The sequence below is a fragment of the Cricetulus griseus genome, chromosome 2 (genome assembly GCF_003668045.3).
Source record: "Cricetulus griseus strain 17A/GY chromosome 2, alternate assembly CriGri-PICRH-1.0, whole genome shotgun sequence".
Taxonomy (NCBI): Eukaryota; Metazoa; Chordata; class Mammalia; order Rodentia; family Cricetidae; genus Cricetulus; species Cricetulus griseus.
The window spans coordinates 242,461,784-242,479,610 of NC_048595.1; the positions used below are offsets into that span (position 1 = coordinate 242,461,784).

The 17,827-nt window shown below is 35.9% G+C and overlaps 1 protein-coding gene across 2 annotated transcripts in view; it reads right to left on the reverse strand.

Moving 5' to 3' along the window:
- The window catches only part of Eya4 (EYA transcriptional coactivator and phosphatase 4), a 64,652-nt gene extending 47,048 nt beyond the window's left edge, over positions 1–17,604 (reverse strand). Inside the window, exons 1-6 of one of the 2 annotated variants that reach the window (XM_035439078.1) lie at positions 17,484–17,604; positions 7,627–7,704; positions 3,170–3,236; positions 1,606–1,748; positions 1,316–1,459; positions 229–308 (exon numbers count right to left, since the gene is read on the reverse strand). In XM_035439078.1, the coding sequence (XP_035294969.1) occupies positions 229–308; positions 1,316–1,459; positions 1,606–1,748; positions 3,170–3,236; positions 7,627–7,704; positions 17,484–17,604 (633 nt within the window). Of the gene's footprint in view, positions 1–228; positions 309–1,315; positions 1,460–1,605; positions 1,773–3,169; positions 3,237–7,626; positions 7,705–17,483 lie in introns of both variants that reach the window. The other variant, XM_035439077.1, reaches the window with a different exon arrangement.
- Positions 17,605–17,827: the final 223 nt, after the last annotated feature.

A 17,827-nucleotide genomic window follows, 5' to 3' on the forward strand; every position in this document is an offset into this window, starting at 1 on the left:
GAAAAAGAGACCATGAATTTGAGAGGCAACAGAAGGGGCATTATGGGAGGGGCTAGAAATAAAAAGGGAAGTAGTTATAAATTTAAATTTTTTAATGAAAATAAGACCCTTCCCAAGAACTCTAGAAAGGCAGAGATGGAATTATAAACAATTATAAATTATAAATAAAGAAAATATTCTAACAACCAATGGAAATTTCAAAAAGTATAAATGCAAAAACTACAGTACCTGTTGTGAGCCACTGAAATTTGTTGAATTGGTAACGGAATTATTTGCATAAATAGTAGATGATGATGCAAAACTGGAGCCTAGAGGGAAAAATAAAATGCATTTCATCACTTTCCATATTCCTTCAGCTGTAAAAGGAAATGAAATTCAGTCACTTGTGGCAGTGTGGATGGAACCAGAGGATACTGTGCTAAGTAAAGTAAGCTAAGCACAGAAAGACACATAACTCATAAATCTTCACTATGTAGAATCAAGTAAACTGATCTCAGATAAGCTGAGAGAACAATAATGGTGAGCACAGTCTACATGAAGAGGGTGTAAGATAGAGATGGCAGTCAGTGTCTGCCAGCTAACTCAAGTAAGTTCAATTGCACAATGGCTGAGAGTAACATAGGTAGCAAGAATGGATTTTGAATGTCCTCAACATAAATCAGTTATGAAAGTTTGAAAACACACACACACGCACCCTACATTATATACTATATTAAAATATATGTCAAATAACCCCATTATTCAAAAAATAGGTACAATTTCTAAGTGTAAATTAGAACATGATCTATTTAATAATATTTTGTGAAACAATTAAAAATATGTCACTTTGTAGAATTTAGTGAGAGATACATTCCTCAAGCTTGTTGTGATTTTACTGAGATTCGAAATTGAGAAATCTGAAAGAAGATGCACTCAATTCCAGCCCCCTCCGGACAGGTGGCAAAGTCACTGAGGGAACCTGAGGAGCTGCCTCCCCTGCCTGGCACCCTGAATCACTCCACAACATCCGCTTAGAAAGACAGCAAGGCTTCTGGCTGCCTGGCCCAGTAGCTCTCAGGTGGCTTTGCTTGGCCTTCATTTCCTGCCCAAGCTTAACCTGAAGTGTTTGTGTTGATTCCTGTCCCTGCACCTGGATCCAGCCATTTTCATCAGGGTTCTGCCCAGCTGTCTTTTCTTAGGAAATTGTGTGAGCCTTGGCGAGGCTGGGAACTGTCTCTGTGACTCACTGTTCCTAAGACTGAAGTCACAGAGCCACATTTAAGGACTTCATTTTTTTTTTTCTTGCCAGGAACATGTTTTATGCCTGGCAACTTACCTGGCATTTGGTAAGAATAAGGTGTCTGGCCGGGCTGTGGGGTAGAAAACCCAGGGCTGTAACTGAGGCAGCCACTCTGTAATGTAGACTGAGTTTGGGAAAGCCCACCTTCTGTCTTGATGGCTGGCAACATCACACCAAGATCTGTTCAGAAAACACACAGGCAAACCACATGTTTAGTAAGAGAATCTCCTTCTGAGCTGGGACTTCCACTAGTATGTACAGCTACCTACCAGTCAACAGTGATTACCCGGTCACTACCAAAGGAGAAGACAGTAGATGTTACCTACCATAAGCAGGCAGGCTGTAGGGTTGTCCTGTCTGTGAGTAGGCTGTGTAGACGGCTGACTGCTGCATTCCCGAATACTGAGTCTGGCTTGCATAGGCCGACATTGTTTGAGCTGCTGGTGTAGAAAGAATGTGTGGATAGGGCCTAAATATCAGAAAAATAGCATTACTGTGGCAACAAAGACTGCATATCAAATCAGACAGCTTCGATTAAGTGAAATCCCATAACACCCAGGAAGTAAATCCCCTTCCTTATCCCCAACTTGTCAGAAATGAATAAAGTTGAAAGAAAGTGAATGAAAATTTAAAAAGGAGCCCAGGCTTTGATGCAAGCCAACCTTCATGACCCGAGAAAGGGAGTAAAGACTTGAACTAGATCACATCTCTAAAATAACAACTGTGTTTAGATGGCATATTTAGTGTCCTCTAGATGTGCACTTCTTACTCACGACTGCACTAGCCACCAGCACTGACTCCATTCAGTACACCTTTGGGAAGAATGACCATAAGCCAGCTGATGAATGCACCCATAGCATAGTCACACTCGCCACAAGAGGCCCAGTTCTGTATGTTAATTATAGAAGTCTATTTAACAAGTTTCCCAAGAATCCACTACTCAAAGTTGGAAATTTGAAAAGAGGGCTTGTCTTCCTGTTAAGAAATGGAATGCCATTTCCTCTGCCAACTCCAGTCCTTGGCCTATACTTAAGGCATCCTGGATGTGGAGTAACATAACAGTGTGTTTTAATGTGCATGCCTAGGAAAGCTGGAATTTTGGCATAACTGATAAACAAGTGAATTCACATATTTGTGTATCCAATGAAGCTCAACTTGAAATTTTGGACCATTTGTCCTGTCCTCAAAACAGACAACTATACCAGTTATAAAAACAACATAACACTCTCAAAAGTGTTTTTATTGTAACTTGAAATCCAAGAAAATATTTCAGTGAAATATTAATGTTTGGGTAAAATATGATTTCTATGCATTTTCTTACATTGCTAATTGCTGTTGTGCTAAATTTTCCTTAAAAATGAGTATAAACTTATTTTAAAACCCAGATTCAGTGCATATTTATTTAAGAACTCAAATGCATTTCAAGTTATATCTATTATCCTTTCAATTAGCATCAAACATGGATAGTTACTTATTTTCAAGATAGCATACAAAGATCATTACACACTAAACACTTGAAGCAAAAACCTTGTATATTGGAAAACCCCAGATTCCTAAGCAAAATTCAAACTTGTGCACCAAATGCTTCAAAATTTAAAACGATAATAATATCCGAGTGTCCTGATTTGAAGAATTTTGAGGCTTTGTCTACATGTTTCTTGTTTTTCTCAGAGCATGAAAACATAGAGATGAAAGGAAATATCCAGATAAATAGGATATTTCTATTTCTCACTCAGGCAAGATAAATTCTTTCGTGTCTAACTTCAATGTCAGCTTCAATAGTTATATGAATAAATGTTTCCAATTTAAAGTTGCCATATTATGTAAATATAAATTAACACATGTAATTTCTGAAATATCTCTAGCAAACCAAATGTACTGGGCACTTACTTCGAAGGATACAGTTGTGGGGAATACTGATGCGCTGATCTGGGACTGTAGCCGCTGCTTGTTATTACTGTAAGACACAAAACAACAACAGTGCACAAAACATGGCTTCATGAACCCATCTTCACTAGAGAGCACATCACCTACTTAAGGAAACTGCCGGCTAAATAGCAATTCTTTCACTTTCTCAAATTCATTGCACAAAGAAGCAATTGGTTAGACACCACCTTCGTTTGAAAGTGTTTCAAGTTTTCTTATAAGAGCATTCAGTGCCATGCCTCCCATAAACACTCTGTTACTCTTCCATTTTCTCAGGTCAGTTTGTGCTATTCTTTCTATACTGATAGCTTGTTGGTGAATCATTTGGTTACACAGTAAACTTTCCTGGTACCAAAGTCAATGTTTCAAATGTGCAAACTTGACATTTTAGCTCCAAATACCTATGATCCTGATATACTGGCTCCATATTTGTTCTAATTAAAATAGACGTTAAAATGTTTGAGGTTCAAACTGTCATACCCCAATTGTCAAATGCTACTGTTTCCAATTTCCTTCTGTCCTATCAATCAAACGGGTACTTAGAAATGCATGGTCAAGAATGTTCTAGTAATAAGAATGTGCATAAAGAGCATGGAAGATAACCCACTGCATTTTAAGCAGTGGGAAATGTTGTGCCATTGTATTTTCAAGCCTGCTTTGAACCATCATTAAGAAGACCTTAAGAGGGAAAGTCAGGTTATTTTAATATTTCATTTAAATACTCGTGCCACAGTGGTATGTATCCAAAAGTTTGGAGCTCTTTCTCCCCTTTAGCCATCTGCCTTGACTATGACAGATGTACTGCACGTATATGGTTTCTAATATGTTGAGCCAGTTCCCTCAGAGCCAGTCCGTACTGGGCAAGCACACAGAGTGTCTTTATTAGACCATCTGCTGCTCATTCACATTTCAAAAAGATTAAAGTAGTACACAGCCCAGCGCTGGCATGAGTTTTGCCTAATCAATCATAGTTAAACTTCAAAGAACTACACCCTTTCTGAGTTGTTCCTATGAATGTTGGAGCTAAACTTTAAGAATGGCAAAAAGTGACAAATAGGCTTATGTTGCTGACTGGTTCATGCAATATGATATATTCCTACATCCAACTGCTATCAAGTACTCATGTGAGCTTCACAGACATGAACGCAATGTGCTTTAAATGCTGTTTAATTGGTAAGTGTCAAATACGGAAATCAAATTTTAATTTTCATGGCAATAGTGTAGTATGTGTTCTCCAGTGCTATGAATCAGTTTTGAATGTCATCAAGTACAACTTTAAAGGTGTTAAGTTCTAAATGTAGGAACTGAGTTTAAGTGAATTTCCTATATACAGTTGGAAATAAAACATTATTTTTCACTTAATTTCTTCAAAACTAAAGAGAGTTTTTTAAAACATGAAATCAGATTAATGAGAAGAGATTCTTGTATTATATTTCATGGACACTAAATGTATGTTATTCAAAATTCCACAATATTGAATATTATAACAGAAATTGGGTTAAGAAAGACTTAATTCCAGGTTGCTTTTTCTGCTTTTCCTGCGACTCCATGTCAGTACAATCAAAACTCAAGCTGTCCATACTCTTAGGCTAGCCTCAAGATTGAAGAACTGAAGGGTTTTCAAATAAGACAAAATAACAAGAAATAGTAACTTATAACATCTTTTATTAAATTAAACAAAGTAGAATTCTATATTTCAGAAAAATTCCATATACATGAACACCATTCTGAACATATAGAATATATTTTCCTTTCAATGAATGAGCCTAGACCTTATGAGAATGATGGACCCCAAACACTACAAAGGCTTGATTGACCTTTGACACTTTATACTAATGTGTATAAAATATGTAGAAGACTAAACCTTGAGCTCAGAAAACTAAGGTGATTATGAAAGGGATAAAACTTCTTTATTAAAAGTTATAATTTTCATTCAAATTGATAAATTTCTAGAAAATGTAAGCAACAAAACAATTGGTTAGAATGAGCTGTGATTATTTTTATCACTGTAGACGCTGTCTCTCAGGAAAGATTTGCAGAATGCTCTGTGAAAATCTGGAAGCCTTTGTGTCATGCCTCATTGCTATGTAATGACTCATACATTGTCTTCAAAGCACTGGGCTCATTATATTTTATCATGTCTACAAACATAAAGAAGCAGAACCTTTGGAATATCTTGAGAATTGATTTTAGAGCTTGTAATGCCTATTACCAGTTTCTCAGAAGATGGGATAAAAATTTTAAGGCTTTTGATCAGTTATCATTATAATATATATAATATATATGTGTGTGTATAAAAATCATATATGTATACACATATGTATGACTATATATATATATATATAATATATATATATATATATATATATATAACTTAGAGCCTTTAAGAAGGAAGAGAAGCAGAGTGGGGGTATTTAGCCTGATAGGGGAAATTCTGACGCATCACAGTTGGGGTGCTACTGATATTTGGACTAGATGCAGAATGCTGCTGCTACGTATCTCACAGCACAGCCTGCAACTACCTAAGAATCAACAGTTGTTGTGGAGAAGGCTCACTCTGGATCATTGCTGTCCAGTAAAGCTTTCATAGTGTGTGGTGTGTGATGTATCTGATTTAACTCAGGTATCCAGCAACCATGGGAAGTAACGACATAATTGAAATGTAGCTAGTTTAACCAGAAACAACTTCTCTTTATTTCACTAAATTTTAATTTATTGAAATTAAATAATCACATATTGGAAGTGGCTACTTTACTTAGATCATGAAGTCCTCAAGGGTTCTTATCAGAAAATTAGCAAAGTGTATTTAGAGAAGGTATGCGTGACTAACAAATAAGATCATTGCTTAGACTTAATTCTTTTGCTGTCCTCATATTTCCCACCACAATACCATAATTAGGGCCCTATTATCAGCTCATGGTTCTAGACTCATTTGTGCTCGAATATGTGGCCAAATCACTCTAGATGCCTCTGTGGACTTTAGTATTCTTATTTGTAAAATGAATTGCAGAGTTCTGAAATTACACTTGGTGCATATATATACATATATATATATATATATATATTATATATATATATCTTATTGCATGTGATAGATTTTCAGTTTCGAAAGATGAGTAATCAATGGAGTAGTATAGTTAACATTACAGAACTGAACACCTGGAGCTTATAATCTATAGATTTTTCCACTCATCTTTCAATGAACTCGTGTCTTCTTGAAGCACAATAGCAATTACCTAATAATCCCATACTTTTTCCCCCAGATGACTCATATGCACTTATTTTGTAGAAAATTGATAGTAGTCATGGTTAGCAAGCACTACAGTGCAATGCACTACGATGGTGCCTTTTCCTCTCCTGTGAGGCAGGGGGTTACTGAAAAGAATGCAGATCAGGACAGGTGAGTCTTTATACCAAGTTGGTACACTAGTATTTATTTCCATTTGGAGTACTAATATTTATGTGCACATATGACAGCTATTCCAATTAGTGTGAACCAGATCATGTGTCTCAATAAAAAATAAAATATATTCCGTACCACTGCCTTAGACTCAAAAGCGTATCTCAACTCTTTCCACATACAGCACACCCACATAAAATCCACGCACATGGGAACACAGATAAACATAAAAAAAAACCAGAATTACAGAACTGAGATTTAACTATCATAATACTCTTCTGGGTTTCTTGTTTATCTTTGTGATATATGTATTCCTTCTCAGGTTTCTAGAATTTTATTCATTAGATAATAAGCCATACAAAATAGTAAAATAAAAATGTCTTTAAGTCAATTCAGTTTGTACCCTTTGTGGCCAGATGGGAGTTATCAGGTATTTATATTTAAAAAGGGTTGATGGCTAAAGACGTACTATTGTTCTCTTTGAAGCACAGGACTTGTCTTCCAGGCTGGGTTCTAATGTAACCAGCATGTGTTCTCCAGAAACCCATTAACCTTTAATACTTGTCACTCAGCTGCCTACACAGGAGGACTTTCTTAAACCCAGAGAGGAAACAAGGCTATTTAGAAGGGATCAAATGGATAGCTTTACATCTAGAAGGTTGGGCAGAAGGCAGGTTTTAATGTAATTTAAACGGGCAAGTTGAAGGAACAAAGTTAGCTATTATGGACCTAATTATTAAATTGATCAAGCAGTATGTAAAATAATGAAGAAGGTTGGCTCTGCTAATGAGAAAGTCATGGGATTTCTCCAGTGCAGGCTGAAAATTTGGCAAAAGGATTCCAACCACCTTTTGTAAAAACACATCATCTTAAGACAATTAAATTGTTCTTCGGGAAAGTGGGTTTCTGGCTGACTTTATAAAAGTGAAAGCTCTTACAGCTTTGATCCTGTGTTGTTCTCAAGAAGGAGGATGTTTAAGGACCCCAACGTGGACACAGCAACACGAGCTAAAGGCTTTACCTGACCCAGTAAAAGTGTCAAGCGCTCCATCTCCAGTCGTGGTAGAGGTTTCGTTGCTGTTCAAGGGCTCTGTTTTGACTGCAAGGAGAGACACTATGTGGAAGAATAAATACATGTGAGTTTTACTTCTAATTCCATAGGTAATTCCACGACCCTTACTGCCAGTGATACATATGTATAGATACTTTCTAGCTCTCACGGGCATGCAAGAGAAAACTTGAGAAGTGGAGGAGGAAAGTTTTGTTAATTTAGCTTCTAAATGGGCATGCATTTATAGAGGATTTATTCTAAAATCCTCTGCCTGGGCTGGTTCTCAGAGTCTGGCTTTTAAAGGCAGTGAGCCTTTGAAAGTAAAACAGCAGCTCTTGTATTTGCATTTTTGGAAAAAAAAAAACAAAGAAACTCTTAAGCACACTTTCACACGGTCAACGGACAGAAGAGAAACCATCAGTGTCCTCATCACATCTAATCCAAGTTGTAACAAAGATATTGACAGCCTTTGTTTTTATTCTTTCCAAGAAATTACTTAAAGAGAAAATTGCATTCGAGTCCAATGGAAGCATACACAAATCCATGAAACCCAAGCCTATTCCCATGGTGGGTGAAAACAATGTATTCAATAAATATTCTGACAAACAAACAAATGATTGAAGCAAAACACCAAAAGAAGGTTTCTTAAAATGTTGGGCTTTTAAAATTTTATTTAACAGCATACCGTTTTTGAGGTTATTAAGATAAGCATTGAATGAGAGTTGACGTCTACAGCATTACAAGTATTTTCACAAAATGCTCGCCATATGTAATTTTGGCAAAATCCTCTCTTGGCACTGAAGCAGGCTGGCACACACTGTCATCTGATCACATGCAGTGGAGGGTGGCAGTGACAAAGCCTCTACTCATTTGGTCACACCATATTTTCCCTTTGTCGGCAAAACCTTTCCACATGTGTATAGCACAGCAGTCGGGGAATAAACTAAGTTATTTTCTACTTAACACCTCACATGTATCCTGGTTGTAAGTGGTCTGGTATAGTTAAGTAACTCAGAAGCAAGCAGAATACTAGAGATGAATGTTGAACACTAGCCAACCATGAGTCAGTATGCTAGAAAAGACTAGTACATTCATATAGCACCAACCAAGCAAGCAAGCCAGCAATGTGACCCTGTTAGAGAAGCAACTGATTGATAGGAAGCACGCAGTGACATTACACCCTTCTGCAGCAGCGTTTGTCAGACCTTCACTGAGGTCTGGGTTTAGCACCCACAAAGGAATAATAATGAGAATTGATAGGACATTCAGAGAATTGTAAAGGTTGAATGCAGGAAGTGAAACACACACACACACACACACACACACACACACACACACACACACACACAAGAATTCTTTATTTTGGGGTTAGCTCTTTTTCAACAGTAACAATAATCTGTCTAGTCTAGCTATTTGTATAATAATAATAAATCAATCTGTAGCTACTACATTCAGTAAGTTTCATTCACAATATAGCTGACCTACACTTACCACTGCAAAACTACTATTACAAAATTATTTATTATGCACTCAAAGTTGACTATGTTTTAGAATGTGTATGTTCAGCAAAGCTTGACTGGTACTTCAAAGGCTCTTCATGCTTAATATTTACAGTCTGTGTACCAATAGGCAATGTGAAATTGTCATATCTAGACAGTGGCTCAGAATATGATTAAAAATTTGATTTCCTTTTAGAGTAATTAAAAAATTTACTACAGCCAGCGTTGGTGGCGCACGCCTTTAATTCCAGCACTTGGGAGGCAGATGCAGGCAGATCTCTGTGAGTTTGAGGCCAGCCTGGTCTCCAGAGTGAGTGCCAGGATAGGCTCCAAAGATACACAGAGAAACCCTGTCTCGAAAAAACAAAAAAAAAAACAAAAAAAAAACAAACAAAAAAAAGGTTACTACAATGAAATTCTGTAAAATACTGGGCTAGACTACCAGGCTATGTTGTGCATGTTTTCCTCATGGACTGCTTTTTTATGTTTTCACATTTTATTAACAGAATGAATTGAAATCATTGTTGGTAAGTTTTAAAACCCACTACAAACTAGCATTGGACCAACCCAGACCCCTGAACATGGGTGTTTTTCAGGAGGACTGCGCAGCCTATGGAGCCTCTGGTAGTGGATCAGTATTTATCCCTAGTGTACAAATGGACTTTGGGAGTCCATTCCACATAGAGGGATACTCTCTCAGCCTATTTTAAAACAATGTGAAGTAGCATGATTGAAAGTAGATTCAACAGTACATACTGAAAACGCACCTCTAACACATTCTAGGCACTCTAGATGAATGGGAGTGAATCATATAAATGATGAACTCATTTCCTCCCACAGTAGTTAGTGAACACTGTCACCATCTTTATTATTCAAACGACAGAGACACAAAACAATAAATAACTCGCTCTGATCACATTGCTAGTAAGAGCTTGAGTTAGCTGGTGAACTCACAGGATCCACTCTTTACATTGTACTGCCTTCAAGCACTGCCAGATAATTGAGACTTTCTTCCATCTGCATAAAGATAATCCAGGAAATGATCTATACGGGTGTGAAGGCTACTCTGTATGATTCAAGGTCCCCATTTTAATTCTGACACCTATGATAAAAAGCATATTCAAAGCCTTTTGCAACATTAAGATGAGAGACAGCCTCTTAGAGTTTCCACATTCTAATATGGCTATGTTCGTGTTTAAACATGTCCATATCTATAAACAATATTGTAAAAGAGATTTATTATACCTCTATGAGATGTCTCACTTGTGAGACGAGAGGGGCAGAAGGCGAGCTGAGTCTGAAAAAACTGGCCTAGAAACCAGGCATGTTGATGGTCATTGGTTTTGTTACCTTGGATGCTAACTTTGAGAGTTGATTTAAACATTACGCAGCATTGGTTTTGATTATAACTTCTTGAATTTGAAAGCTTCAGTCAGTCAAAAGGAGAAAGGAGATGAGAAAGGGAGCTTTGGCCTCATTTATAACACTGGTAACATCTCGCATTAATTTTAAAAGTCTGTATTCAGAACAAAGTGGTTTATTTTACTGAGAAAAGCCATCCCTGGAGAGAACGTGAAGGAATGCAGGAATACCGATAGGTGTTCAGTGCTTTAAAATGAATGGATGCTGAAGTAACAAGTCAACAAAATTGATACTAATATTTGGAGGAAAAATATGGACGTTATTTTCCAATCGCTTTTCCTTTGAAGGAAAGTGTAATATAAAATAGAAAGGGGCATGTCTATGACCACAGTGACATGAAATCTATCTAATCATGGCAACTAAGCTGGGCTGAACCTGGTAAATTCTTGGATAGAAAAAAAGGGGACAAAATCTATTATCTTTTCCCAGCAGATAAATTTGTTTTTACATTATATGGGCATTGGAAAATTGTTGAGTTCCTAGGAAGGTGCTGTTATTTGCTGTTATTCCTCGAAGAAAAGACTATTTGTTAATAAGAATGAATCTGATTTTTCTCAATTACAGAAAACTCAAACAGGTAAATCAATACTTTCTATATCAATAAAATTGTTACAAAAACACTAGAAAGAGATATTAGAATATTTTCGATACTATAGAATAGGTTAAGTAGCATGAACTATACATTACGCCAAAATTATATTTTAAAAACTCTGTGAAAATGGATGTCAGGTCCACTGGGCTTTCAAATATGCTTGAGTTATATTGACGTTTGGTCCGTCTTATTTTTGTTTCTGCATTTTTAATGAGATACAACATAAGCAGTCAAGGCACAAACTGTTCTTTAACATTCTGTTCACTGTGCTATTAGCAAAATGCTCATTAACAAATCTCGCCCTTTTACTATTTTTCCAAAACTTATAAAAACCCAGATTTAGTACATACTCATGGAAATGCTCAAATATATTATAATTCATGTGTTAATTTTGTAAACTAAATATATTTGGATTGTCATTTATTTTCAGGATAACATTCAAAATCATTTACATATGCATAATGGAAATAAAAAACCTTGTATAGTAGAAAAAAATCAAATACCTGAAATGAATACCTTGGATTAAAATCAACAGTCATGTGCAAATGCCCTGGTGTGAAAAGTTTTGCGGCTCCTTCTTCTTCATGCTCAAAATAAAAAAGCTGCAACCCATTTCTCTAAAAATAGGATAAAAACTCACCACATTCAGAATCATTTTGCTAAAGAACACCTGTAACACCAGTCTAGCCACTAGATTTCTTCTACCTACAGCTGGGTGTTTAGCAAATAGATAAATAGTAATATATGTATCATATATATCAAAAAATTACATATATGTACATATATATACAACTAGTTTTTTTTACAAAACTATATATCTCTCTGCATACACACACACACACACACACACACACACACACACACACACACATATATATTGTCTAGCTTTTCAATACTTTAGCTTTATAAAGTAATTGCTATCTACAGACTATATCCAGATCATGTGTGACTAGGGTCAGCAATCATTTATAGCTTCTAAATTCTCATGTCACTCCTCTATCTTCATCGCTGTTCCCATCTGATGTTTTAAAGCAAGATTTATCTTGTCCCCTTAGATTATCTTTAGAATTTACACTTAACAACAATAGGTGGTATTGTTTTGGGAAGAAATTCATTTTGTTATCAAAACGCAAAGCTGATACCCATTGGCCATACTGCCACTTACATCCTTGGGAGATAGGCCAATAAGTGCAGTTTGCATTTCATTTTCAGAAATTGGTGCTTAAACTAGTATGTATGAAACTCCACACACTTCCTTCTCAACCACAGCAATCACATGGTGACTTTTTCATACAGAACATCTTGATCATGCTTTTCTTCTCCTCTCCCAACTCCTCCCCATCCCCACCACCTTCATTCCCTCCAGACTTCATGTTCTTTCTCTCTTTCCTTGACTTTTGACAGATTCTGCAAACTTTCTCAAGAAGTGCTCTAGGGCTGGAGAGATGGATCAGCCATTAAAGGCCAGGCTCACAGAAGAAGAAGAAGAAGAAGAAGAAGAAGAGGAGGAGGAGGAGGAGGAGGAGGAGGAGGAGGAGGAGGAGGAGGAGGAAGAAGAGATCTATTAAGAATGATGCAATTTATAACACTACCATGATGAAGCAGGCATCACTTTCCATGTTTTTTTTTTTTTTAAATAACTACAATAGCACATCATCTATGTTTGTCTGGATCAATGTATCCACTCAAAAACTTACGAGGGCTTGTTAGTGCTCTCTCCTCCTAATTGTACAATTAATAGTAAATTTTGTGTAAGAATTCAATGAAGCAATTTAAGACTAACATTCTACAAGAATATATAAAAAGGGTATAGTTGTAGAACATGAAAAGAGTAAAGATTAGTAGTAGGGGACTCCTTCCCAAATAAATGACATCCAGAAACAAATTTACTCTGTGTGAGTTAGCTGTCTACATGTAGAAAGCTCTCAAAGATTCCTGGACATATCAATTGCAAATTAAAAAAAATACAGCAAATAGTAATGCCTTGTTTTTGATTCTCCAAACCTCTTCTTTCAAGAATTCTTAAGCTTCATCATGATGAATTAAATCTTCAACAACTCTGGTTGCACACTCAGGTTGTATACACCATGCCATTCTTTGTCATTTTCATGTCTGTTTCCCCTTGTTTTGTTTTTTGTTTTTTTGGTGCTTGAATGGTCAGTAGCACATTGTTTAGAGCACTGGGTTCTCATTTTCTAGTACCAAGCAAGGATTATAATTGAACCTTGATATGATTCAATTAAGTGAGGAGATAAAAATTCACTGTGTTTGACATTGTCTTAAGCACTCCCAACATTTCTAAGTAATTCAGTATATGACATGCAGTGAGTCAAGGCTCCTGGCACTATTTCTAAAATTCAATCAGGGAGAAGGTTCTCAGATGCCTACAAATTTTTTTTAGTCTACAATATATCAATAGACTTGTATGAGTCTTTGTGCCAAATCTGCCCCCACAGATTGTTTTTTTATGGGCTGAGAATAATTATAAAGCTATGGAAGAATATTTTTTATGTGAAATCTGTATCGCAGCATTTTGAAGTGAACTTTATTTGAACACAGTCAAGTTCGATTATTTAGTTATTTTTCTTGGCTACATCTGTGTACTAACAGTGGAGCTGAAAGAATCCCATGTCCATACAGACCACAATGCTTTACCATTGATTTCTTTGCTAAGCTCATCCTCACCCCTCCCCCTGTCTCTCCTCCTTAGTATCCTGAGTGTTGTTAGTATCATAGGCACACAGTACCACACCTGACTCCTATAGTTTACATTTCATTGATTTTTACAAATGATGAAAATTTGAGACAAAAATGTGAATTTCAACATAAATCTCCGCATAGATTGATATAATAGGAACTAAAGCCACATAACTTCTTAAATCACTGTAAGAAACATGTGACACACTTAAGTGACACTAACAAGGTGACAGAGTCTTAAGGTGATACTTCAGCTTACATAACATTCTACAATTAAAAACGTGTTTTAGTGTTAAGGGAAAACGGGAAAGTCATTGGATTTTAGCTTCTCTTTTTTGTTATAATAAATTTCGCAAATGAGCTAAATCTAATAGTAAAACCATTATTAAAATAAAGTATGTGGGGCCAGAGGGAAGGCTAACCAATGATCAATGCAGAGACCGGAGTTCAGTTCCCAGCACCCATATCTAGGGGCTCACAAACACATGTAAATCCTGCTCCAAGGGCAAATGCACAGGCACTCTCGTGCGCGCACACACAGAAGTGTGCAGAACTAAAAATAATAATGAAGACAAATCTTTACAAAGTATTTTACCCTCAACAAGAGACATCACAACAGGGAATAAAGAAATGCTGAGAAGTCAGTAAAATTTGTTAAAGTTTACCTATCAGTATGCCACCAAGTTTATATCATTAGTCATTGCTAATAGCACTCAACAATGGTATCAATGTGTTCTTAACACACATCTTGTCCTTACAGATGCCACCTGAGCATATCATTAGGAACCAGGAAGGTGCTTTACATTGACAAAGATGTTTCTGGATGAGAAGATGAGCACATGCTGAAACATTCACTTCAGGGGTTCACCATTGCCAACAGTGCATAACATGTGATTACATTATAATCATTTTAGTGCAAGTATCAGTGGGCCATGCATGAATTTTACATTGTACTGCTTTAAAAAAAACAGAAAAATCAGAATACTTTGTAACACAAAATGTTTGTAATACAAGGAAAGCAAGTGAAATTTAAACTTCATGGTCTATAAATACAGTTTTGTTGGAACTGGACCATGTTCATTTTCATACAGCCCATTGCTTCTAAACTGAGGAGATGAGTTTCTGGAATGAAATGAATGACTGACCTACCATCATGGAATAGCATTTACTATTTGGCTCTTTACCAAAAACAACCAAGAATAACTACAATCTGGCGACAATTTTTTTAAGCATGAAAAGCATATTTCTAGCATGAAAATCGAAAATACTTGTGATTCAAACTATGAAAATATAAATAACAAAATAATAGTGTTCATTATTTATTTGTCATATATTTCAATTTAATCTGAAATAGAGCAATGTGCAGCCAAATTATGTCTATTCTAATTCTACACATTGAAATCCTACGATGTCAAGCTCCGCAGAAGTGTGATGGTTTTAACTTTGAACTTTTGATTACATATTAGTATTTGTCAACTTTCCTAATGTATTTTGTTACAACTTCATAACTGTAATTGTGCAACTGTATGAATTATAATGTAAATATCTGATACACAGAATGTCTGAGATTTGACCCCAAAGGGGTCACGACCCATGTGTTGAGAATCACTGTTCTAGGAGAATTCTTACAAGTAGGCATAAATGCCATTGATATCAATTGTTTGGAACATGTTAAGAACATTTAAAATCTATTTACACAGATTTTATTATTGGTAACTTCTAAATGGTAGGATAGTAAATAATAATTTTATTTTAGATTCATTGGAATATTTATCAAAGAATATAAAATAGAAGAAGTCTTGTTGCAGTATTAAGAACTTAAAATGTGGAAATAAATGGGTCATTAGGTAATTAGGTTTCTATGAATGCTCATTGGCTTTGACTGCTTTGAGTAACATGATTTTATTACAACGAATGAACTATATAAGAAACTGGTAATTAGCTATGAGTCAATATAATCCCCATTGATGCAGAATTATGAAAGATAGAAGAAAAACCCTACTGATATAAGCATATAAGATTAATAAATGACAAGGAAACTGCAGCCAACTGTTAACCACGAACAACCACAAGGCTTGTTTACTTTTCATTTTTGCTTCTAAATATAAAATGTAGAAAAGAGTGGCAAACATAGAGGCAGTAGCAGATAGCAAACCAGAGGTCAAATCCACACACCCAAACACATGCAGTGTACCATCGGCTCTCATACTTGTTGCGGAAGAGGGGGTGTTGCAACTCAGCAGCCAGTCTGCTGTATTTAAAACAGTCATGTTGTCCCCTGAGAACAGGAACAGTATAAGAGTTCATTGTCTGAAGGTCTGCTGAGTGTACTTGAGCAATCTGCAATGCTGGCACCACCTCCTGATCTTTTAGCAAGAATAACTGCACTGTGTGCCTTCTTCATTGTTTTAGTGTATCAGGCCTGCATTGGTGCACTGGGATAAATGTATGAGTCATGAGCTCTCAAGTCCTCCTTCAGAGTGCTTGAATTTTTCAGTCTTATTATCTGTGCTCAGCTTTGACTTTAAATGTAAATGCTCTTGCTCCAGTGGTTATGACTAAATTTCCCTATATACTTGCAGTCCCATGTCCATTAATTAGCTGAAATTATAGATGCATGTTTAGAGACAAATAAACAAGGGAAGTGTTAATCTACAAAGGGTCTGGTGTAACACATTATTAAATGCAGGGTAGGTTGCAATGCACACGACTTGACAAAGAAAACAGTGGACTCCAGATTAATTGGGAAGGGTGTATCAATCTCACAGATTTATTTACAATTTAAAAGAAAATATGATGTGGCAAATGCTGATATCTGTCCATATGAGTAGTTTTCTAAGCAAAATTGATGGTGCAGAAATTTGACTTTGGTACCTAGGCTAAATCTACATAAAATTCAACATAATAGTGAACAACTTACAATAAAAATTTCATATTGCTTGTGTGTGTATATATGCTGTAGAATCTCCAAATACACTATTTTTATACAGTTATATCATATGTTCTGACAAGCTGAATGCATTTCTTAAAATTAATAATAGAGACTATTTGAAATAATTACTTACTGTTGCCATAGGTTGTAGCATAATTATGACTTGATAAAATAAGAAAATTATCTGGAATTATCAATTTCTCTTTCATGTAAGTGCTAAACATACTATTATTCTTTTAAGAAGATATAAGTATTTTATTGCATTTTAAATCAATTTCAAGAAACACCATTTTAGTGAAAAATGTTAGGGTAACATTTTTATTTAAAATTTAAACTAAAACAAAAATATTTAATATGCAAATTTATGTACACATATATGTGATATCTTTTATCCACAATTTTTAACTTCTGTGGAATAATCATGAAGACAAATACAAAGAAGGTAACCTTTTGAAAGTTTCTCAAAATGTTTCTCAGGACTATCTAGTCTTTATGAACGCTCACAGATATAAAGGATTCAACTTTCAAGATAAGTACAACACAATAATACACAAGGTGGATATTCCTTGGATATAATTCTGATTATGGTATCAATAGTAGGATAGCTATTTATTAACAACCTCTGACATATAATCTTAAAGCAGACCTTAGATGTGAGTCTGGGCATTTTTGGGGTGGCACTTACCTCCTGTACCATTTGTTGTGACTGAAGTACTGTTGAGATTAGATTTATCCAGCTTGGAGCCCCCAGGTGTATCACTGCCTCCAACCAAGGCATGGGGACTCGCTAGGTCTTGCATTTCCATAGACCTGTGAGAATAGGAGGCAGCAGAGATTATACTGAAATTTCAGCAAATCATTTTTTTCTTGAATGCTTTGATTGTTCATGTGTGTCAGTGACAATACACTGAAAATAGGACTTGGTTCCACAGTGAGACTGCATGGTTTGTTCTGCTGTGCAATCCTACATGCATTTTCCATGTAATGGTGCAAAGAAAAGAGCAGACTCTGATCATGACAGTCTATGCT